Source organism: Mus pahari, chromosome 3 (assembly GCF_900095145.1).
Source record: "Mus pahari chromosome 3, PAHARI_EIJ_v1.1, whole genome shotgun sequence".
Taxonomy (NCBI): Eukaryota; Metazoa; Chordata; class Mammalia; order Rodentia; family Muridae; genus Mus; species Mus pahari.
Genome location: NC_034592.1, coordinates 63227055 through 63252444, shown reverse-complemented (window position 1 = coordinate 63252444; position 25390 = coordinate 63227055). Strand labels below are relative to the sequence as shown.

General features: G+C 40.1%; 1 protein-coding gene across 2 annotated transcripts in view; it reads left to right on the top strand.

Moving 5' to 3' along the window:
* The window catches only part of Sestd1 (SEC14 and spectrin domain containing 1), a 98066-nt gene that overhangs the window by 48218 nt on the left and 24458 nt on the right, over window positions 1-25390 (top strand). For both annotated transcript variants that reach the window (XM_021192358.2, XM_021192359.2), the window contains 7 exons: window positions 4049-4139; window positions 7168-7281; window positions 12705-12818; window positions 13871-13968; window positions 15754-15809; window positions 18301-18512; window positions 24410-24532. In XM_021192358.2, the coding sequence (XP_021048017.1) occupies window positions 4049-4139; window positions 7168-7281; window positions 12705-12818; window positions 13871-13968; window positions 15754-15809; window positions 18301-18512; window positions 24410-24532 (808 nt within the window). The remainder of the gene's footprint in view (window positions 1-4048; window positions 4140-7167; window positions 7282-12704; window positions 12819-13870; window positions 13969-15753; window positions 15810-18300; window positions 18513-24409; window positions 24533-25390) is intronic.

Genomic DNA, 25390 nt, shown 5'->3' with positions numbered 1-25390 from the left:
AATTCTTGATTTTTTTTTTACAAATATTATTTAGTTCTTCAGAAGTTTTCAAAGATTTATGCTGTTTCATTAATGATGAATGTGAAGTAGACACTAAAGCACTTTGTTTCCATCTTTACATATTCTAAGATGTAAGCCCATGGAAGGGAGATGGTGTTATACTATACATTTTTCACTGCTCTGTGCTGTATGATAAGTCATCCTTAGCCAATGCTCAGCTCCAGTTTCTGCCTTTATCTCCCTGATGGCTTCATTTTCTGCAGTGCTCTGTGTACATCTGAGCAGGTTTCTAGGACCTGCTAACGACTATTGGGAATGCAGTAGTTGTTTGGCGAGCAAGCTTGTGGGTTGCTTTGAATTTGGAACTTTAATCATACTAGCCACCAGGCTTGACTGTGGATGGGGATTGGGAGGTACATGTGGTAAGAATACCCCACATCTAAGGAAGCAGTAGGTAATATTCAGTCATTCAGTCTCCCTGTCCCTCAGAGAGGAGCACTGTTCTCTCGCCCCACAAGGGAAATGAAGCATAGAACAGTGAGCACCGGTAGCTTGGCCAAAACCCAGCAGCAAACCCCGTCTGTCTCCTCCCACTGTGTTAGGATCAAAGTCCTGTCTGATCATAGCTTCTACTAGGAAATGCTCATAGGACCTGGAACTGCCACAACTGAGAATTGACAAGATAACTGAAGAAACCCTGGGTATCTTTTAAAAATTATTTAGAATTTTTCTTTTAGTAGCACTTGGCAGTACATAAAATCATGCTATTTTCTATTTCAAAAAGAACTTAGTGTGAGACAGAGAATGTTATGGTTAGAAACCATCTTCTGGCTTTGCATCCTAGGTCTTTTATAGGATGCCCCCAAGGAACTGCTCTAGTTGTTCCTAATAGAAATTCAACATCTGTTAAAACTACCTTGCTACATTTCTCAAGTTCTTAGTAATTTTAAATATCCAATTTTTGATTTTTTTAGATCATTGTTTCTTTTAGTTGTGGAAACACTGTTACAGAAGAATCTTCAGAGGGAAGAGTCTGAAGGAGATAGCACAAGGCACACAGACATTGAGGCCAGAAGACTTGGTGACTATGTGAGAGCGTATGGGGGCTCCTCACTTGTTATAGCAAGTGGAGAATGAAGCAGAGGAGTGGTCAGCATTCCCTAAGGACCAGACACACAAGTGCCACAAACACATACTCATGTGTCAGCCGTCCACATTCTGAGAAAGCAGATACGAAGACTCAGGAGCATCAATGGCAGCTTACTAAACAGTGAGGTGACATTTTACGAAGATGATGAAATAAAGGAACACTGTCCAATGCAGAGGCCCTGAGGCACAGGGCAACTTAAAAGAGGAGCACAGTTGCTGGTTAGAGAAGTGGAGCACGGTGCTCGGAGGCTGGTTAGAGAAGAGGAGCACGGTGCTCAGAGGCTGGTTAGAGAAGAGGAGCACGGTGCTCGGAGGCTGGTTAGAGAAGAGGAGCACAGTGCTCGGAGGCTGGTTAGAGAAGAGGAGCACGGTGCTCGGAGGCTGGTTAGAGAAGAGGAGCACGGTGCTCGGAGGCTGGTTAGAGAAGAGGCTGGGATCAACCTCAACCATGTAGGTCATGGTCTGGGATCACAGCCATTCTCTTCTGACTCAGGCTTTATCAGACATCATCACTCATGCCCTTCTGATCTCAAAGCATTGTGCTACAAGTTAACAGTCTTCGTAGACGAACATTCTGATACTCTGCAAGCAGGCATGTTCTGATGGAGAGGAATTCTGTACACAGCATTATAATAAAAGCATGCTCAGCCAGTGCTGACACATATCAGCAGAGCTCTGAGCAAAAGAAGAGCCCTTAGATAAAATCAAGAGAGTTCTGAGCGTGGGGCACTGGCTCTGGAGGTCCCTCAGAAAGCTCTCCTGGGTTGGAAATGACACTGTTCAGTGTGCTCATTCTTTTACAGAGCTGCTTTAGCCCAGCCTTGTTGCCCCTGAAAGGCTCTGAGGAGTCTGAGTCCCACTTTTTTTTCTCTTTCTTTACTGCTCTAAACAGGTATAAGAGTCTTAATTTATAGCACCCCAGGCCTGTGAACATGCCTTTTGCAAAGCATCTCAAATACCATTTGGTTGGCAGTTTTGAAATAGTATCATAGGGTTGTATATATTTTCATTTTCTATCATAGTGAAAAATGTAAGTAAATTAAAATTAAAGGTCTTTTAAAGTACTCTCAAAGATTCAGTGTTTTATCCTTTAAGATCATTACAGATGGCATTTTCAAGCTTCATTACTTTCACAGTATAAACCTGCAGATTAATTTATAATATGCATTGAAATAGTAAATGTGGTTTTTTTTTTTTAAAAAAAAATGTATTTAACAAATGATTGTGAGCCCTACATTCCAGGATATAGGTGCTAATAAGAAAACATCAAGCATCGGGAGTGGTGCGTGTCCTTGGGTAGTAGGCCCGCAATGGAAGCTTTTGACTCCATTAGGAGGCCCTAAGTTCTTATCTCTCTCCAGAGGCCACTTAGCGCCCAGCCCCCTGTCTTGGCTGGCCTTTCTGAGCTTGTAGCCACACTAAGGCATAGTAGTCTTTGTGTATGCATTGTTGGGGCAGACCTCAGGAGTTTCCTTTCCACTTGCACCTACAAATACCAACTGAGTGTCTGGTCAAGTGTGCTATTGTAAGCCCAGATACAGGCATGTACTGCATCCCTTTCCCCTTCCACAAGAATGTTGAGAGAAGCCCCCCCCCCACACACACACACATGCACTCCCACCTCCTTTGGCAGTGCAGATCCCAACATTGAGTACATTTTTAAAACAAATTTCACTAACTTGTCATAAAATACCCTTCTAATAAAGTATGCAATTCAGTGGTTTGTAGTATAGTCACAGGATCATGTAACCCCACTAACTCCAAATAGTGTTCATCAGTTCAAAGGAATCTTTGTATATTAGCAGCCCCTCTTCATTTCCCTGTTACATCCTACATCAGTCAGCCATTGATCTGCTCAGTGGATTTGCCTGCAAAGTATATTTTGTACAAGACAGACAACATCTGGGTGCTCCTGTCTGGCTTCCTAGTGTAATATTGCGAAGGGTCATCTGTATCGTAACATGTATGAACTACTGAATAGTCGCTTTTGCTGTGGCTCTGCTACACATAATGTACATAATGTAACAGTAATAACAGCTTCGTTTTGTCTTTAGAATGGAACTTTTCCATGTAGTAGCCATTACATTTAGCAAATATTTGAACAATTAAATAGAGTACAACACATCTCACAGTCCTGCAGATAGCATTTTGCTGGTCACATGACTAAGATTGATAAAATCAGAGCAATAATGGATTAGATGTGGCGCATACAAGCTTTCAGTCAATTCGTAAAGCAAGTATGACCTCATCCTGTTAGATTTCCTGTGCACAAAGAAGCCAGTTTGCAGGGGTTTAGTAATGGTTTATTGTTCTCACCTGTTTTAAGCTGTCTCCTCACAGACCCTAAATTCTGCTAAGAAGTAGATGAGGCTTGTGGCAGTTAGTGGATACCTGGCTCCCTCTGGCCCATTTTATAGATGGAGAAATTGAGAGTCTGCTCCTGTTGTTGAATTGGTACTTTAGTTTCATCAGTTGTTATTTTTTGGTTTTTCGAGACAGGGTTTCTCTGTATAGTCCTGGCTGTCCTGGAACTCACTCTGTAGACCAGGCTGGCCTCAAACTCAGAAATCCACCTGCCTCTGCCTCTGCCTCCTGAGTGCTGGGATTAAAGGTGTGCGCCACCACCCCCGGCTCTAATTTCATCAGTTTTAAGAACTTAAATTTCCTGTTTTCTCAGTATTTTCCTTCCAAATTAGCCTGTGATTAATACTTTCCCAGACGAGAAAAGCAATGGTAGAGACGGACAGAGTGGCCTGGAGAGCTTTATTGGTGATATTGTAGGTGAGACCGCGCGGGGTGGACTGTATCCCACCTGCTGTCAACACTCTCGCCTTCTCCCTTCAGGGTTACGAGGAAAGTCTGGACCTTGTTTCACACCCATAATTGTGTTTTATTTCAGTGAGAAATGTAAGGCCAGAGGATTCACTGTGATCGTGGATGGCAGGAAGTCTCAGTGGAATGTGGTGAAGACAGTTGTCTTAATGCTGCAGGTAATTAGTTTTCCTTGTCTGTTGGCAGCAAGTGCGCTTCATTTTATAGCAGGATATCATAATGGAAATAACCAACACATTTTATTATCAAACTGTGCCTAGGCTTCTCAGCCATGATGTGGTTCTGAAACTAAAATTCCACACAACCACCATTGGACTGCTTAAATTCAGTCATTGTATCTTTAAATTTATGTAGTAGAGTTAAATCTCACCTTGATGTACAGGCTTCATAGGCTGAAAATAGTATGCCATATTGAAGTTGTCTGAGTGAGAGAACCTGTGGTTGTCACATGAAGGCTGGGAACCCAGGAATCACCTGGGCACGTGGTGTGCCATGATTCCAGCCCCACTCCAGCCCCTGGGCTCCTTATTGGTTACCTGGGAAGTAGGGCTGGGCAGGGCAGGTCAGAAAAAGGTTTGCAGTTGAGCCTTACATGTCTTTACCTTTTAGGTAGCTTTTTTAAAAAACAAAACCACAAAACAATAAAAATTAGGGATTTGTGACGATCACACTAAGAACTTAGAACCTAGAAATTTGTTTCATAGCTCTGATTTCTACCCATTGCTCCATCTTTTTAATTATTATTATTATTTTTTATCTGCATGGTTGTTGAACCTGCATGCATGTCTGTGTATCAGATGTGTGGCTAGTGCTCAAAGAGGCCAGAAGAAGGTTCTAGATGCCCTGAGATTAGAGTTTTTAACATTTGTGAGCTGCCGTTTGGGTGCTGGGAATTGAACCTGGGTCCTTTGGAAACAGCCAGTGGTCTTTGCTGCTGAGACATCTCACCATCCCCTGTTGCTTTCTTCTCAAGGATATGTCATAAATGCTTCCTCATTAAGCTCTGTCCTGGTCCTCCGAGGAACAGTTTTTATGGGCGTACAGATTGATGCCCCATAGTAACTTGTCTGCCAAATGTGTGGCAGCACCTTGCCTCCCAGCCCTGGAGACCATTCTGATTTCTCTGAAAAAGTTAAGTCCCACTTAGGTAAGTCATCCATTCAGGATGCTCTTCCTTTCATCCCGATGCTCACCTGCCACTGGTGAGCCTTGGGGACCTGCTGTCATTTGCACTTTGATCTGCAGTTCTGCAGAACAATCAGTGGACTTAATCCCTGCTGTGATTTTCTTCTTTCCTGGTAGGTAATTTTGTGGACCTTTGCACTGATTAATATCTAACTTTTTCAGAATCCCCTTGGCCATTTTCCCCTAGTTAAGTGTCTTTACTCAGGAACTGATTTGCTGACTTGATCCTAGGGGCTGGGACCAGCTGTTTGGGAGACCCCCAGCCCCCTAGGAGTAGCTCTTCCTGTCACTCCTGTTCCGAAAGAGGGGCCCTGTTTCTTTGCTTCTCATCATACTTTCCTACCCAGTGACTTGGAAATACTGATTTTCCATCGGTCAATAAATGAATAAGCTGCACTGCAGACTCCCAGCCTCAATGCTAAGAGTTCCGAGACAGTCGCGTATGCCGTGCTCACCTTAGCCACATCCTCGTCATCACTGGATTTACACTGTGCCTGTGCACACGCTCCTGCTGAGAGATCATTTCCATCTCTTTCCTAAAAATTATGGTAACTTGGTGCAGCCCAGTGGTTCAGAGTAGTGATTGGAGTCTTGGGTTTAAATAAGTACTGGAAACTGACTGAGCACATCATTTGCAAACCATCAATGACTTACACTCTGCCACAGGACTGAATAGTTGGAACAGGGATTCTCTGACCCTCAAAGTCTAAAATATTTTTCATGTTGACCTGGTCCAGAGCATGTGAATAGTGAGGCATACCTGTTTTCTGTTCTGGTTTCATTACCTCCAATTCTAAGCCAAAGTTACATGAGTGAGATCCACTATCAATGAAGATTCAGTTACTCAACAGCTATGTATGGGATGGCTTCTGTAAGCCAGACACTGAGAATACAGAGAGTCCTCATAGGTAAAGTACCTGCCATTGTGAAGCCCTTGTGCCATCGAGGAGTCAGGCGGTGGGCAGTTAAGAAAATTATTAAACATCAGTAACTGGTGGTGAAAGCTGTGTGGGGCATGATGAAGATCACACACACTGGTGCCCGAGTGCACACACGCAGGTGTGCATGCACACGCGTGCACACACACTCACTTACACTCTAGATGACAGGGACGACATCTTTAAGGAGGGAGCTCTCAGTCCAGGACAGAGGATGAAGAACAGAGAAGGTGGAGGGGCAAACTTGTGATACGGGGTCTGACTTGTATTCTAGGAGTTTGGAGCTCAGTATGAGGGTAGAGGAGTGCTGTAAGGAAGAGGTGTCCAGTGAGGCTGAGCCGCAGGCACCCAGTGTGACACAGCCTGGCAAGGCACGCTGAGCACAACACGGTGCTGGGCAGTGTGGCCTTTTGCAGGGCATTTCCAGAGTGAGTGTAGGAGCGTCAGCAGAACAGGTGGTAGAAATGGTTACACTGTAGATGTGTTCTGTCAACTCTGTGTAGCCTCTTAGTGAGTAACAAGTACTTACACAGTAAGTCTTAACCACCATTCTTTCCATGATGCAAATGGTCATATTAGAACATGGAAAGTTGTGTGAAAAGATAGTTTTGTCTTCTAATTTATAATCACAAAGAATCCCTACTGCTTGTGTAATGGCTGTTAAGAAACTAACTTAGTAAGAAAATGGGTTTCTCATTTTCAAAAGAAATTCTTCATGATGGTGGTATTAGAAAACATTTGTCCCATACCATAAAAAATAATTGTAATAGTTTCTCAATTAAAACATGACTTGTGGTTTAATCTAAACATACTTCCAGCAGAGATACTGTGTGTAACAAGAGCAATTGACATGTAGGGTCTGTTTAAAACTGTTTTAAAATTTTCTGTGTAGCTTGCTGTTATTTATTGCCACTTAGATTTTGTAGTTTAAAGAGTTTCTTCTGCTTTATTATTTGAATTCTTTTCTAAGTATCTGAGCTTAATCACAAGTGTGTCTAGTAATTTGCACATTTAGTAAATCATTTGCATGTATAATTGGTACTTGTTCTTCTATGTTTTACAGAACGTTGTTCCAGCCGAGGTATCCCTTGTTTGTGTAGTGAAGCCAGATGAATTCTGGGATAAGAAAGTAACACACTTTTGTTTTTGGAAAGAAAAGGATAGACTTGGCTTTGAGGTAAATATAATCTGTATAAAAAGAGATGTGTCGTATCTTTGAAAGTGGGTTTCACTGATATTACTGGGCATGTTCAGTGTAGTTATTTAGAAGTGATTGCCTTATGCCTGCTGTAGCAACTCTAGTATTTGTTCAGCTCTCAGACACGTGTTGAATAACTGTGTCTTTTTCATAAACTATAAAGGCTTTATTCCTACTTTTAACTTCAAGAAAACTAGGACCTTTCTATTAAAGTCTCAGTGATCCTGTAGAGGAAACATAGCAAGTACTAGGCCGGCCATTCTAGACCATAGGTGGGCCTGAGAATGCATTGTCTGTGACATGCCATGTTCATCTTGGGCTTTTTCTTACACAGAGTCAGCTGTATGCATCTTTGTCCTTGTTTAGGTCGCTCCATCCCTTTGGCCACATTCAAGATTCCATTTTGACTTTTCAGCCCTGTTGTTCATATGTATAAGTCTTCCATTTGATATTTATTCTATTTGGCTATACACACACACACACACACACACACACACACACACACACANATATATATATATATATATATATATATATATATATATATATATATATATATATTTCTTGTAACTCTGGACTGTGTCTCCCATTAATTTTGAAAATTCTCTAACTTTAGTTTAAAATATCTTTGTATTCCCTGCTTTATATATTTCTGATATTAACAGTGTCCATGTTAGATGAATTGAAAACTTGTTACTTTGCTTGTTTGGCCTTCCATTTTATTTTTAACATCATATATTCCCTTTTTTGTTCATTATTTTTATTTCTGGGTTTTGCATTTAGGGTCTTGTGCATGGTAGACAAGTGCTGTGTTACTGAGCAGTGTTCCGAACCTGGTTTGGGTGTTTTCTCCTTTGGAATCTTCAGTTTTAATTCATGTCAGGCTCTCTGCTTTCTGGTCTTGCCGAGTTTATTGACAAGGGCACTGGAAAGTTTCCTCATCTGTTACCATGGTTTTGCTGTGTAGTATCTCTATTCGAACTTTGTATACCCAGCCCCTCCATCCAAGTATTCACATCCATGGAGTCAAATAACGTGAAAATATTTGAAAGAGTTACTTTCGGGACCAGGCCATGCTCAAGAGCCTTCTGTGCAAGCATAAGGTCCTGAGTTCAGTCACAGAACCCAAGTAGAAAAGCTAGGCATGGTGGCTTGAGATTGTCATCCTAGTCCTGGGAGACAGAAACATGCAGCTCCCCGGGGCTGGCTAGTCAGCCAGCTTGGGCTGCCTGGCGAGCTGGATACCAGTACGAGAGCCTGTGCTTAACCAAAGCAAAGCAAAGCAAAGGAGATGGATGGCACCAGATCCTGAGGAATGATATCCAAGCTTGTCCTCTGGCCTCCACGTATACTGGCATGTACACTGGGACAGGCAGACGGACGGACACACACACAGACGCATACACATTTCTGTACTGAATATAGCCTTTGTGCCACAATTTCCTAAACAATACAGTTGAACAACTATTTATCCACTGTTTGTATTTTATTAGGTATCATAAGTAGTCTAGTTGATCCGAAGCATGCAGGAGCTTTATGTGTGCTTTATGTATATGCAAATGCAGTGACACTGTATGTAGAGATCTCAAGGATCTTTAGGTTTCATTACTTGCAGTGGTATCCAGGGAGGTATCTAGCCTCCTTAGGCCCTAAATGATGAGTTTGGGTTTTGTCTCTGGTGAACTCTCATCTGTCCCTGCCCACGACCTCTCTGCCTCTGTATCACAGCTGCCTGCAGAGTTCCCAGCGACCTGACAATGCAGTCGCTGCTTCTCTTACTCTCCTTACATTGCTTGCTTAAGTCCTGACTGTGTAGTATCTTGTTTGCTTTTGTATTATATTTTTAATTGAATAATTGACATTTCGTGTAAGACAATAAAAAAATCAAGGTAAATAGCATTTGTGCCTGCATAATAACCCATCTTATTTTTCCTTTGGTTTTAGTAGGTAGGGAGAATGTTGTTAACTGACTGGCCAAGAATTGAATTGGCTCTTTGCTTTGTTTCATTATTTTTGCAATGAACACAGGCTTCAGATATCTCTGTAGTTACTTTGACTAGAGCAGTGTTCTTTCTAGCTTTCTATATACTAAGTAGAAACCAGATTGTTTTTCCCCACTTGTTTTTGCAACTTTGTCATTAGTAGGCCTGACTATACATGGACTTAGTGGAGAACTGTGTGCTAGCCAATTAAAGGAAAATGGGTCCAGCTAGTACAAAGAGTATTCTCCTGACAGTTTGGGTGGAAAACCACATCCCAAGAAGCTGAGCCAAGAAAGCCTGAGTTCTGCAGTTGGCACCACAGAGAGAGCACTGGAGACACGTAGTGCATAGCCAGGGACCAGCAGCAAACATTGCTCTGAGATAATGCAAAGTGAGCCAGTGCCAGCTGTTCAGACTCAGTGAGGACAGCACAGGGACAGAGCAGCCTGTCACATCTGCTTAGGCATAGGTGTGTGCTCGCTGCACAAGTGAACCGTTACTAAACATCTTGGAGGATAAAGGAAAAGACAGCTTTGGTCTGATGCCATGGATGTTTGCCTTAAAATGGAAGAGTTTAATGAATGAAGCTCCTTGCATCGGTATATTTCTCTTAGACACCGGAGAGGATCAGTATTGATATTTACCTAGCAAATAGTGCTTCTTAAAAGCCTGATGTCTTAAAGAGGGAGGACTTACTTCAGATGCTGGTTATTTTGCCACTAAACACACTGAACTTTAGAGGCGAAGTTCAGCCTAGCTACTAAGGGGTGCTTCGAGCTGAGAGGTAGAATCAAATTTCAACATTGATTCTGATTTAATTGAAAGTTATTTTCCTTAGTATCATTTCAGATAGTTTGGGCTTTTGTAAATATTCTGTAAATATTTTGTAGATATTTTGTAGATATTCTACTTACTTTAAAGTGTAACTTTGTTTTAAGTACCAATGTTCTTACAAGCATGGCTAAGTGCTTTACTTTATAGAATTATGTATGATATAGCAGTTTTATTATCAGCTTTCCATGGTGTCACTTAGCTGAACACCTACTGATCCTGACAACTGTTCCACGATTTCACATTTTCTTTCCTGTCTTTGTGAATTTCTTCTCTGGTCATCTATCTCCTGTTCACTTCCACGTGCTTTTTCTTGTCCACCAAATATTCCTTTTGTTGCTAGCCTCAGTGTTTCTCAGAGCATCCGCCCTGTCTGAAATCTGCATGCATCGTTGAGCTCAGTGTTTGCAAGTTCCTTTTGTCCCTCAGCAGCACCTCACTGCCGACTGACAGATGTTGATGTCAGGGGACAACATCTGTTTATTGACAAGACTAGAACTGGCATTAATCTCATCCTCAAACTGAGATGCCAATAATCAGAAAGTTCCATCCCCTTTTATCTATAAATGCTCGTAATAATAAAAGTATATTATTCACATTTATGTTCTTCTCTAATTACATCTGATTCTTACCTTTTTTATCAGTGGTGATATCCAAAAGGAAACTTTATGTTCCTTTGTCAAGAACACCCCTGCTGACATACAGTCTTCTCGGGTTTTAGCGAAGTTTATTAAAACTTTGGGGACAGTTGGAATGTTATAGATTTAGAGCCAAATTACTTTGGGTTATCTTTAGTCCCCTGAATAGCTCACCTCAGTATCTGATCTATCATTTCAACTACAGATAAAAATCTTCAGACTGTATTAACAGCAGGCCACTACCTTCCACCAACCTGAAAGCTAAGAACATCATCAGCTAGGTTTGATTGAAAAAGACTTTAAGTTGATCGCTTTCTTGTTCTGTGACTGTAAAGTTTGATTAACTGCTTCTACCTAGGAGCACATGGCTCAGCCTGCACGTGTGCTTCAGGGCTGTCCTCACTCATAGCTCAAGCACAGCTCAGAATAAATTAACTTTTACTCTTTTGGAAGTGTTGTGAACTATGTTCTGTGTTTCTTGTAAACTTGCTTTATCTGTTCAGTTAGGTTTTTGTTTTCATCTGCCAGGGTTTTCCTTAAAGACTGGTGCATGCACAGAAAGGTTGTTAAATTGTATGTGCTTCTTAGACAAGAATATGCAATGCTTGTGGGAGTGTGGGCTTTTCCATTAAGTGAAGCCTTTTGATCTTCACTTTCCTCTTCTCATTCTTCCCTCCCCCCCCCCCATTGTTGTCATTCTTGGACAGACCCAGCTTTCACTGTGTAGCACTGTGAACACATTGTAGTGAGCATCCTGCACTGTATTTAACTCACTTCCACAGTCTTCAGTCTTTATTTCCACAAGTCCACACTTGGATTTCCATAGGTATTCAGATTTGATTCTTTTCCCAAAGCTGCTCACCTGGAGATGTGTTCCTTAATAATTAGACTCAGTCACTGACTGTCCATCATCCTTTCATTAATAGCTGTGCCATTCAATGTCTTGATCTCTTAGTTCATCAAAATGTGGGGAATGGAGATTTGGTTCTACTATTTTTTCTCAATGTCCTTGCTGGAGTGTTTGCATAGCGAGTGACGTGCCCTGTCTTCCTACGTGTCTGCCATTGGTCCCTCTTATGAAATATGCTGCCTGTGTTTAACTTCCTCTGTTGCTGGTCTTCAGCATACAGACTTTATCCCTTGGCATAACCTGAAAACTATTATCTTTTAAATTCACAGACTTAAACCATTCAGTGTATGGGTCCATACTTATTCTTACTGACATCTTTAGTCAGCAAAGGTCTTTTCAGGTCCCTTTGGTGCTACCATAGCGATCGCTGACAGTTTATGGTGATCTAGGAGAGATGATATTCTTTTTTTTTTTTTAATTTATTATTATTTTCTTTATTTACATTTCAAATGCTATCCTGAAAGTTCCCTATACCCCCCCCCGCCCCTGCTCCCCTACCCACTCACTCCCACTACTTGGCCCTGGCCTTCCCTGTGCTGGGTCATATAAAGTGAGAGATGATATTCTTGCGCATATTTACTTCATCAGTACCCTGACCAGCCTGGTTTCTTTCACTGAGAAATAGTGTTTGGATGTTACAATTTGGATCCTAGGAGTATATATTCTATAGAGTTTGCCTAGAAAATACATAATTATTATCTTAGTACAACCAGCTAATTTTAAATTGATAAAACAATTTCTTATGATTTTATTAAGAAAATAGTTTTCATTACTAAAGGATTTTTAAATATTGATAAAATATTAAAAATGGTTTTTCTGAGCTGCTAGTACTTTTTAAAATGTTGGTATTGTCAGAATATTTTGATAGATTTCTTAAAGCAGATAACCATGACTTATTGAAATGATTTTAGATGCTGTTGCATTAACTAAACAAATGCTCATTTGCTGTCGTTTTGAAGCAAGTTTACATGTTCTTATCTCCTCGTTTCCCTTCAGAGACTTTAATAATTTACTCAGTATCTCTTACCTTTTGCTCTGTAGGTTATTTTAGTGTCCGCCAATAAGCTGACACGTTACATAGAGCCATGCCAGCTGACAGAAGACTTTGGTGGGAGCCTCACCTATGACCATATGGACTGGCTGAATAAGAGGCTGGTTGGTATCAAGATAATCAAGTGTTCTTACATGTAGATAAAATGTTTGAAGAACATTCTTGTTATAATCAACTAAGATATAGATTGTTTTTGTATAAAACCTAATATTTTATAAAAACATTGTGTGTGCTTAGTAGTGTAGGGTTTGGAACCCACACTCAGTAGTTGGACTTGACTAGAGTCCTGATGCTAGAAACCAGTGTGTGGCCTTCACTTGTACTTAATTTCTTCATATCTTAGTTTTCATATCTATAAAATGGTAGTAATAATAATAGTTCTATCTTCTGCAATTGTGAGCAAGACAAAATGAATATGGACCTGAAACCCTTCTAGCAGCCCAGCAGGTACAGCAGTACCCTGTGTTGACTGTTATGTTGGATGGGGTTTAGAGTCAGGTGACAGGAGCATAATGTCCTGAGTGGTGATCTCAGCGACATGACTATTTCAGAAGATACCTCAACATCATGTGAATTTTCAGCTGTGGCACAGCATGACAGACTAAGTCTATCATTTCAGAAAGCGTCTGCTTGTCCAGACTTCTGAGGGGCACTTCTCTGTGTCACATAGCACTATTTTTATTGAACTGTGGAGAGAATGGTCTCTAATGGAGCTTCTAGAGTTTGTGTACTAACAAACTGTAGAGAACTTTGGTTATTCACGAATGAGCAGCCATTCCTGCCCTGTATTTCAACAGTGACATGTCTCTTGGACAACTGTATGTCTACTTTATTGTCTCTGTTCAAGGGAGCCCAAATCCCTTCTCAGACATACATAGGGAATCATGTTAAAATTATAAGCAATGCATCTTTATACAGTACACTGTCTGTAAACGTACTGGTGATCTCGTAAGTTGAGGAAATGTCTCTAACTAGAATTGGTGGCTACAGCTGGTCTCAGTAACGTTTGTGTAGTTATAAAATTTGTTATTGGTATAGATGGTTCAGGAAGGAAAAGAAATCCTGCTGACTAAAGGGGTTGCTGTTAACTGATGTCTTTGTTATGTATCGCTTTTTGAGATTTTTCACTGTATGTCTCTACAATCTCCTGTTGCAGGTCTTTGAGAAGTTTACAAAGGAGTCTACGTCATTGCTAGATGAACTGGCTCTGATTAACAATGGAAGTGATAAGGGGAATGAGCAGGAGAAAGAAAGGTAGGCAGTCCTGTGAAGAATGCCTGATGCTGGCTCAGGTTAAAGGGACCGCAGTGAGTAAGTCTTTCTCAGAACTGCCACGCACAGCTGATAAGCACTTGCTTTGCACATGCATTGTTCCTCTGACCTAAGCTGGCTCCACAAAGCTACTTTTTGATGAGTGTGGCTGTATTTTTTTTTTCCTCGCATTGGAAAGCATTCTGTTGTAAGAACATGCTTTGAAAACGAAGTCATTTTTTATTCTTAGTTTTGTCTTTCCTGAGAACATCTGCAGCTTGAATTAAAATTCTTAAAATGTCTTTAAATCCACTAGTACCAAAATGTATAGCATACAGTACACTTCTTCTGAAGTGTGACATTCGAGAGTTTAAGGTAAGGAGTTTGGCGTTTCATCACTCAACTAATTTATTTATGTGTGTGTGTGTGTGTGTGTGTGTGTGTGTGTGTGTGTACATATATATCACTTTTATTTCTCAGTAAAGATAGGCATTTGAAGAGAGTTCCCATAGGAAATGGTCAGAGTTTAATGTAATATTTCTATCCCTGCTGTGGCTGTCAACCTGGATTGAGGTCTCTAAGGAAGCACGGCATCAAAGAAACCAATTTAATTGTATCACCACATGTTTATATGACAATAAGCCAGGGCTTGGTTCTCCTTTTCTAGTAAAATGTGTTTTTAATGTTTTCAGAAATACTTTGGGAAATGTTGACTTGGGTGTCTACAAGAAGTATTAATAAATCCTTGTGTTGACAAGTCTCTTTCCACACAAATGTTATTGTTTAGTTTCTTTCATATTGAGGTAATAGAATCCCATCCCTTGCAAATTTTTATCAATCTTCATTGTGTTTGCCTTCGGGGAGCATCTAGGTTACCCAAGAGTTAAAGACAAGGATAAACTAACAAGCTACAGGATTTAGTTTGAAGAGCAGCATGATTTTTGGCTATGATTTGGTAGCTCCTCAATTTTTCTTGAATTTTCTCTTTCTCATGTATTTAAGAACGTGAAGGCAGAAATCCAACTGCCTGACAAACAGGACCTCAGTGTGAAAGGAGCGGAGTGCATCTGTTAGGACGCCACATGTGCATGTGTATAAGTGTGCATGTTAGTAATGTCTGCATGCTACTCCAAAGGTGGAGGAGACAAAAGTCAACATGCAATGCAGGCCTAAGTTTTCTGGTTGGTTCTGTAAGGTGTTTTAGGTTAATAATCATGGTCATGTCATTTTTACTAAGGGGCAATTTGACTTTTCCTCTTCTGTTTGTACTGTTTGTTTCTTCTTCTGTCACTGCACTAGTTAAGAATTCAGATAGTGTTGAATAAGAATGAAGAGAATGAAAACCCTTGTCTCCTTGTATCTGTTGAGGTTTCTGTGCTGAAGTCTGTCTGTGCTGTAGTACACTTACTTAATTATATATGGTGAACCATTCTTACATTTGCTATGAAGCCAACCCAACTTGGCAATAGTATGTAATCCTCTTAATGTGTTATTGAATTTGGTTTGCAAATATTACATCAAAAATTTTGCACATTTATTTTCATTCAGGGAAATTGTTCTTTTTGCTCTGTTTCTTTCTGGTTTTAGCTTCATAAGCTGAGTTGGTAGTAATTATTTCCTATGTTATGGAACAGTTTGAGGAATACTAACTAGCGTCGGCTCTTTAATGGTCTGGTAGAATTTAGCATCAGATCTTTCTGGAATAAATATATTAAGTATAAAACAATTTTGAAATAGATTTATAGGAATATTATAGCATTTAAAAATGATTCATTTGCTGTCTTCCAGGTCTGTGGATTTAAACTTTCTTCCATCCGTTGACCCTGAGACGGTTCTTCAGACAGGTAACATTATTTACTCGTGATGATAATAATCTTGTAAGCAAAGTCTTAGTCTCTTTAAATATTTACTCAACATGGAACTTGTTAGTGTAGTAGGAGTTTAAAGGACAGTTTTTTTGAACTATATGGGATTAACCTAATGGTGTTAATATAATATTTTAAAATTAATAATGATAAATTATTTCCTCCTAAAAATTTTGGACCTGTTTCCTATGTTATAAAATGAATTTCATAAAGTGTATTTAATTCTATCTCATTGTGTTTTTATTGTGATTATTGAATACTTGCTATGTGTTGTATTCCCTCAACAGCATTTGAGATACTTAGTATTATTGTCTTTCTTTTATACTTGAAGAAGTCAAGGCTTAGAGATAAAAATATAACCTAAGTAAATAAGTTGTTCAGAATCAATTAAGAAAATCTATTACCACAGCTCAAAGCAGGTCCGAGTACAGAGGCACCAGTGACAGCGGTTGGTAATCCTGGGCAAATCACTGAGTCCTTGGTGGTGGCCCTGCACTCTGATGCCCCATGCTTCATGCTGTGTGTGCCCTACCCCATGACTGTAGTAGACAGCCATCAATTCTAGGAGAATGAATTGGAATTCATTTAATGAAATACTGTAGCTTTATTTCTGATCTGAAAAAATTAATAGCTCACACTTACAATCTTTCTGGGTTCCAGGCACAAACTAAGCACTCTATTCCTCAGCACAGTCGTGAGGTTGGTTGTTAACATTGTTTTTAAAAGGAATGAAACTGAGGCTCAAACAGTTAAGCTGGGCCTAGTGGCACAAGCTGATGAATTCCAGTGCCTAGGAGGGAGAGTCAGGAAGATAACAAGTTCAAGACCTGCCTGATCCACAGAATGAGTTAAATAAAAGTTTGAGAAACCTGCAGAGATCTCTCAAAATCAAGAATGTAAAGAAGGACTTCAGCTGTCACTCAGGAGCTGCCTACATTCCTAATCAGAACGAGGCTCTAATTCCTTCCTTCGTGGGCAGGGTTATGTATGCATAGATAGTGGCCAGTAAGGTCTATAGTCAGAACCTGAACCCAGTCAGGGAGGCATCAGGTTGTTCTCTGAAAGGATTGCCCTGAATGTTCTCTGGTATAAACGGTACCCACAAGGAAAATGCTAAGATATCTATCAGTTGTCCAAATAATAAAAACTGGGTGTGTTCTGATATTAATGACAAACATACACATATATGGAGTTCATGCAAAGATTATATGTGTTTTAAGTATTTGCACAGATTTTAAAACAAATGTATTTTCAATTTAAAAAAAATGCCAGGAATTACATTTTAAATCTGAATAGTTTTGATGTATTTTTTCAGCTGTTTGTCAGTTTTGAGTGTGATATAGATCTTAGTTCGTCAGGGAGGAAAGGGGTACTTATTACCCCTAAGTTACATGTTTAGACATCACAGTAGTCGTCGGTCAGTAAAAGTACTATTTTATATGAAAACTTAATTTCATGCATTATTTAGCATTTCAAAAGCATCTTATTTTAAGCCATTGATTTAAGAACATTTTAAGTATTTAAATATATGCACTAAGTTTTATTTTATATGCTATTAACACTTAAAGTAGGTACTAAAAGTATATAATGGAGATTTAGAACAACTAGATTGTTTTTTAGAAATTGATTATATTTAAAAGCTACAAAAAAAGCCTTCTCTTTCTAAACTTTAAAAGGTATTTAAGTTTAGGATACTTCCAAAATAAAGGAAAGAAGAAAATTTATATCTGTATTTTTGATGCCTGTGTAACAATAGGAATAGTTTTATCCTGGGCAAACAGTCTGCTCATTTTTAAAGTTGTCGATGTGCCTATAGCTTTGGTATGACCTCTTCTGTGTCAGCTTCTCATGTGTGAGTAGATTCCTGAGTGAGCTTGCTATGTGTCATTCTCCCACCAGCATGGCCCGTTCACCAGTCAGTCAGTAGGTTACAGGCACTCCCGTGGAGATGAGTTCAGTGTGATTCTGTACTGCTCAGAAAACTTCCCTCCAGCTACCCTGATGGCACACTTGCCTCACTGTCAACTTCTAAGTGCTGTGCTTGAGAGTGAGGAGCTGAAAACCTCCAACATGCTTCTTGAATTAGTAATGAAAATTTTAGAGTGTAATTTTGCTTCACAAAGACAATTTATTGACACCATATCTTAAGTAACAGTCCACCAAGAATCTGATAAGTATTTATCAATGTATATGCTCTACATTTACTGTGGCATATAGGGGGTTTATATTTACACGATTGGCATTTGTTTCTATGTGCCTTCTAGTACATATTGAATGACTTTCGCTCTCATGTGTATGCACATGAGCAGTTTTCCTACTCAATGTGATATATGAAGTTTCTACTCGCATTTCATTCCACATGAGACGTCAGAAGGGTAGGTTTTAAAATCAGGACGAGGATTTAGAAGATGAACCTGTAGGGACTGTACTTTTTGTGGGCATTAATTACAAGTATCTTTCATTTGTAAAGGGCATGAGTTGTTATCTGAATTACAGCAGCGTCGATTTAATGGCTCCGACNGAGGGGTCTCGTGGTCTCCTATGGATGACGAGCTGCTGGCACAGCCGCAGGTTATGAAGTTGCTGGACTCACTCCGGGAGCAGTACACACGCTACCAGGAAGTCTGCAGGCAGCGCAGTAAGCGCACACAGCTGGAGGAGATCCAGCAGAAGGTGATGCAGGTGGGTGTCAGGCTGCCCACCTTTCCCCGGCTCATCCTCCTGAGTTCTGGGCATCTTCCCTGACAGTCACGTAGAGAACTTAAGAGATTACAAACTGGATTTGTATCTTCGTAGGGAGCATCTACACTAAAGAAATTATTTCTGCTGTGGTGGAATTGATTATTTAACTCACGAACAAATGACTTCAAAAGCAGCTACTTTAAAACATAAATGCTTTCTATATTCATTAAATTCATAACATTTGAACATGGTCGTTTGAGTTATTCTTAATTTCTAAAACTTACTAGACTGTTTACTATCATTGTAAAGTATTTTATTCAAGCATATAAAGGTGATACATATTATGCAGGCAATTCTAATATTAAATGTACCCATTTATATATTAGTAAAAACAAATGTACTTACAAATTTTTAGTTGCTTTTAGAGTTGACTTTCATATAGAATATGACTGAAAAATCCCAAAACAAATATGAGACATTTCTATTCATTAGATTATGGTAGATTTTTATCTACTGAACAATTAAAAAATAAATCTTTAAATAATTTTCATTTGAAGATACAAGCAGGCTCAGCTAGAGAAATGGCTCAGCAGTAAGAGAGTATACTGTTCTTGCAGAGGACTTGAGTTCAGTTCCCAATACCTACTTCAAGGGCTCCCAGTTACCTGTCACTCCAGCTCCAGGGGATCTGATGCTATATGCTTGTCTATCATCCATAGTACCTGTGCTTATATGTATATACCCATGCACAGACATACATGTACACATAACTAAAAAACGAAACCTCTAAAAACAAGTCCAAGCAGCTTGAAATACTGAAGTGTTCTTTCAAAATCTTGATCCATTGGTTCTCTAGGTAAATATTTAGGCATGGTGCTAAATTGTATACAGGTTATAGAAGTAGATTCAGTTTTGTTTGCTGAGAGAGGTAAGGAAAAAAAGTGTTAACTATCACAAGGAAAGCACCAGAGTGCTTTATGTATTTCTAGTCCAATCGTTTCTGTGGCTGCCAGAATCGGGACGGCTTGGTGGGAGGAAGTAGCAGGTGACTTCATTTTCTAGAAACATGGCAAATTTTATCACACAGAAGGTTTACAGGAGGCTGCCATTTTGTGGGTGATAAAAGGATAGCATTATAAGGGGGTGGATTTGGAGTCTTGGATTGCACAGAATTCTATAGAGCGCCTTCTTATATTAATCACCTATAAATCAAAGATGTTTGAGCACATGTTTAATTGCGACTGTTTGTAGGTACTAGTTAGTATGTTAAAGGCGGTCTGTATTGAGTACACGGACTGTACCTGTGACAGCACAGAGCTGTCATGGCACAGTGGTTGGGGCAGGACTCAGAGTCTGAACCCAGGCTGTCTGGATCTGGCCTTTCTTCTTTTGAGCAGCTTGGCCTTGGGAGACTGTTTTATGCCCTTGTTTCTTCCTCCACAAACAGAACAATTACAGCAACAACAGCACCTGTTTACTAAGACTTTTAAATGAAGATTTAAAATGATAATTTTATAAGATCCTTAATGCCTGATAGGTAACAAGTTGTGACTTTGGGGTTTATGCATAGATGTAAGATTAATCACCATGTGTGTTTTGCTGAGTAGAAAAGTTCAAAGAAGTTAATGTATTGACAAATGCATTTTTGGATGTTCATTTAAGAGATTAGAGAAGGAAGATGCTGATGCTGATGATGGTCATATTTATAATGATTATGATAGTTAGCATCATTGTTAAAAACATAAATTTCACTACAGCTCAGGGATTTTTTTGTTGTTTTAAATTTCTTTTAAAGACGAGGTCTCACTTTGTGGTGCAGACAGGCCTTGAGCTTATCTTTCTCCTGCCTCGTGCCTCAGCTTCTTGAACACAGGCATGTGTGGCCACACCTGGCTGTTTTCTTTATGAAGCTGCAAACATGCTGGTATACCAGTGATCAGCATGCAGCAGTCCCACAGACCTAAGGAAAGATGGAGTTCCCTTGCCAATGCGGTTATTTAAATGTACCTACAGTAGCATGAGAGTGACATGGCATACACCAGAGCATCTTGCATATTTGGGGAAATCAATTTACATGAAGCTAATTAGAAAGCTGCATGTCTGCTTATGTTAAATCAGTGAACCCTGACTTGCCACTCACCTGAGCTAGCATCTCTGAGAACGTGAGGCGGGAACAGTGGACAGCTCTGATAAACCGAGTGCTGAGTAGTCACATGGTAATTTTCAAACACAGTTTGGATGGACAGTGTCAGACTTCGTGAGGAATGCAGATATCCCTATGCTGCTTCTGTGAAGTTAGGAGTTAGGTAAGCAACATCACCATTTCACTGAAGGGGCTGTGGTTGCTCCCGCTGTGTAATGCACCAGCGTTTCTGCCAACGCTGCAGGTATTATTTTTAGAGCCTGCGCTTTTCCTCCATTCTAAAGAGAGGCCATAGGTGCAGAGTAAGATGCACTGTCAGTAGCGAAGTGCACAGCTGAAGGCTCCGTGCCCAGTCCCCAGGCCCTTCCTGAGTCAGGTGCTTGGCTGCCCTCCTGCTGGGGTTGACCACGCATGTGTCCTGACACACCCATGCTGTCCAGCTGCGAAACAGTTGTGGACGGACATAGGCAGTTCCTGGCCTGTGCAAATATTTGTTCTCACAGGTTTTAAGGACACATTTCCAAGGTTATACTTTGCATTTAAATGTATCGATAACTGTTTGAGGGGTCATAAGGTTATAGATTATATATAAAACTGTTTTTAAAGTAAGTTAACATTCATATTTGACTGAGTAAAGTGTGAATGAAATTTTTATAACACCATTTGGCAAGCTCCTATCATTGATGCATTTAAATCGACTTGTTTACTAGGCATTGACCTCAATTTGAATACTTTTATTAGAAATAGTCATACAGTTACTGCATTTACACTATGGTGTTCCATATCGAAGAAAGAAGGTTTCAGTGCGCTTTAAAGCTGTGTGTACTCATACATACATCTCATATGATTGACCTTTCTGTGTCGGTGAGATGTCTGTCCTTTGTTTAGGTGTCTGTACTTTAGCTCACTTTTGTGTCATTGAACTAACGCAGCAGACAGACTACTGATGTGGACAAAGGTTTGCTTTGTACAGTCTACCGGCCAGGAAACTCAGGGCAGGAGGTGTCGGGTGACTGGGCTTTCTTCTGTGTTAGACGGTAAAGGGCAAGAGTTTGAAGATAGCGGACAGCACAGGAACCCATGAGGACACGTTGACATTCATATTTAACTAATCAGTCAGGAAGCAGTACCCAGTCTGAGTCTGAGTTCTGCCTTCACCTTAAATATGGCACCCAGTGCTGCTGTCAGGGTATTCCAGTTGCTGTGTAAGACTTGTCATGGTAGATTGAGTTTGTAAGTCTTGGCCTCTGTGCTTCCCCACCCTCTCTGCATTGAGCTCCTTCTGCCTTCTCAGGCTTTATGGTTTGTTTCTCATCTGTATTTTCCCAAGAGGCTTGTACATTTCTTAAGAAAGTGTCTGTTTTAACTATTGTATCTAACACTAAAATATGGAACAGTAATGAGTGTCTTACGAACACCGATTGGCACGTCCTGAAAGCAGCCCTGCACACTCTTAAAAGTACTAGTGGGCACAGAGCCAGAATTCCGACTGGCACCTGTTCATGACTCTGTAAAAGTGACACTATCCAGTGACGTAAAACAGGCCTTAGAGCCCTGCTCCCACAGAGACGCTAAGATGAGAGCCCAAAGGTGTTGAGGACCAGATCCCTGCTTATTCGGAAGAGTTCCTGCCAGTAGAGTTCGTGATGAACTTGACAAGAGTTCAGCCAAAAGGAAGGAAGCTCAACACAGTTACTCCAGTTGCTCAGCAGTAATACTGTTTTATTTTTTAGCTTTGTGTGATAGTATTGAACCTTAAAGCAGAAGTTTGTATATTAAAGCAGAAGAATATGAGATAAAAAGACAGGAGAAATCACAGAAGACCCCATATATGGAATAAACAGACATTTGCAATGTATTCAGTACTGCTAATAACTGTATGGAGAGATTTCTTTTCTAGTTGGCAGGAGTATTTCCATAACAATAGTTTGTGTACCTTGCAAAGGTTATTGGAAAATACAGTTAAATGGTGATTTTGGATAGAAGCAAGTATTTTACCGGACTGATGTATAATGTATGCATTAGTCATTAGCATTTTCATCATTGGACAAGAAAGGTCCAATGGATGTATTTCCAAGGAAGTAAAGCAGAATTAGAGAAAATACTGTATATAACTGCTGTGTATTTTTGTCATATAATCACGAACCCATGCAACAGCAGAGTCTTGAACGTTGCTGCAATAGCTGAGCATCTGAGGGTGAATGGGCTGATTGACTGGACAGTTGGAGAGAGGCAGGCAAAGGGGTGGCCTGCTTAAAACGAGGTTTGTAAACTTATTAAACATCCTAGTCGTTTGCACATGGAAAATCACTACAGTATTGTAGTTTAGTGCTAAGTGAAAAATCACAGGATAGAAATCATTTGGATCTTAGGAGTTGGCTGAAGCAAATACATCTAGAATGATACAGGAAAGCTGCTTTGAAAATTAACAGAAGGAAACACACAGGATTGCCTTATATTGTATGTTTATATAATTATAATAAGAATGCATGAGCATTTAAAACTGAGTGTGTGTCAACCCTGAGTTAGCAGAAGTGCACTGTGAGAGACAGATTGCTCTTCACTATGCAGCCATTCCAGCTAGAGACGGGAGCATCTGTGCCCACTTCATGAGAACTGTCCCAAGTTTAGGTTTAAGTCTCTGTACATCTAGTCTAGGATTCTGTTGTAACTTAGTAACAGGTGACACTTGGTAATATTGTTCCCACTCTGCTTTATTAGAATTCCTTAACAGAGTGTTCAGGAAGAGTTAGCAGGACCTCCTGCATCAGTCCATCATTACTCTGTTCCCGCAGCACCTGATAAAGGTTATAATGTAACCAGTGTTACTTGGTAATGTTGTTTCTACCAAAATTCACCCAGAGTCAGCTCTGAACTGTTAAGATCTGATGGAATACAACTTGGGGCATCTTTCAGTTCAGTGATCCACAAGGAAGCATGAACCTGTGATGCTAGAATGACTCATCTATCCCAGATGGTTCTTACCTCCTTACACCTACCTCTGTGACACTGCAGATGAGGGCTGAGTCCCATCATCCTGGCAAACTATAGATCCCCCTAATATTCACTTGAGCAGAGTTTGTGGGGCTTCTCCTCAGAAGTCTAGATGTCTGGTTTATCCTAGGAAGACACCTAGAACATATTAAAGTAGTCTTATTCTGTAGTTTGTAAAGTAGTAGTATTTTAACTTTGTTACTTAACTGTTTTTAGGGCTTTGGAAAGAACATTCCACTGAATCTTTCCTTTGGTCCTAGTTTTTCAATAGTATATTATTACCTTGGACAAGTTACTTAATTGCTGAAACTCAGTTTTCTGAGGTGTTAGTTAAAACTTTTGACCAGTGTCATTTCTGATGTCCTCCCCAGCCCTAAATCCTGTAGTTCTGGATCTCTTAATCTAAGCAGAATTTAACTCTCTTTAGTAGAAGCATCCCAGTGTTCTGTCTTGTTGGTTTCTCACTTGTTTTTTTTTCCTCAGCCTGGCAGATAGTCAGATAGCTGAAAGCTAAGTGTTAGTTACAGTATCCATTTTTCCAAGTTCAGGTTTCTGTTAGTGATATTCCAGTGTAAATATGTAATTCCAGATGAGACATTTACTACATGTGATTTTTAAAATATTTAATAGATATTTAAATAGAACTTAAATAATTTAAGTTATAAACAGTCGGAGAATTCAGGAATTTGGGGATGGGAAACTAATGAGAATGAAAATTTGAAAGCCTTTGGTTATCCTCATCTCACCTTTTCATTTATAGGTTGTGAACTGGCTTGAAGGGCCTGGGTCTGAGCAACTGAGAGCACAGTGGGGCATTGGTGACTCCATCAGGGCCTCCCAGGCCCTGCAACAGAAGCACGAGGAGATCGAGAGCCAGCACAGCGTGAGTGCGGAGCTTTCCCTCTGCCCTGGCAGCACTAGTAGCTGGGTGGGACTGAGTACTGGGTGCTGGGTAGTTGCCAGTGTTGGTGTAGGGCACGGAGTGCTTATGTTGAGTGCTTAGAGGTCTGAAAGTGACCTTGATGGCTGGTATATAATCAGTGTCAGTTTGGCCTGATTCCCATACAGTTCTATTACTTGGTTAAAGAAGCACAATTTGGATGACATTTACAGTGTCAGGGAAGTGGCGACTTAAAAATACAGAACCTTTACCAGTAGTTCCTGAGATGGAAACTTCTGGGTTTAATTGTTGTTGTTTCAGCAAGTATTAATCATATAGAATAATGGGTTTCAATGTGAAATTTTTTATAGTTATATATCAAACGATCATACTCATTTTCCCTTTAAAACCCACAGTAGTCACAGAGCATTCCTGACTTTATCTGAGAGAACTTAATTATGCAAGACTTTTAGTGAGGGTTTGTGATGTGAGGATCTGAAGACATTTGCGTTTTGCTATTTTAAAAAGAAACCAAGAAAAAACACTTATAGGTAGAAAATGGGTTATACACAAACCATGTATAAGTTCACATTGGATTGAAAAACACATTGCGTGTTTCATGAAGTGTGGATAAAGGTGCAGGTTACACACAAAGGTATATCTGTGTAACATTGTCTTTACAAGGTCATTAAATTACTTTAAAGAAGTAGTGTACTTATGGAGTCTGTGTGCTTCAGCATACTTTTGTGTGCTCAAATGTTTGCAGAACTTGTAAACTGGAAAGGACCCCCAACTGTGTGGGGATATCTAGAGGAAGGTTCTTCAGGTGCAGGCACTGCTGACAGACATGCTTTCCTGACG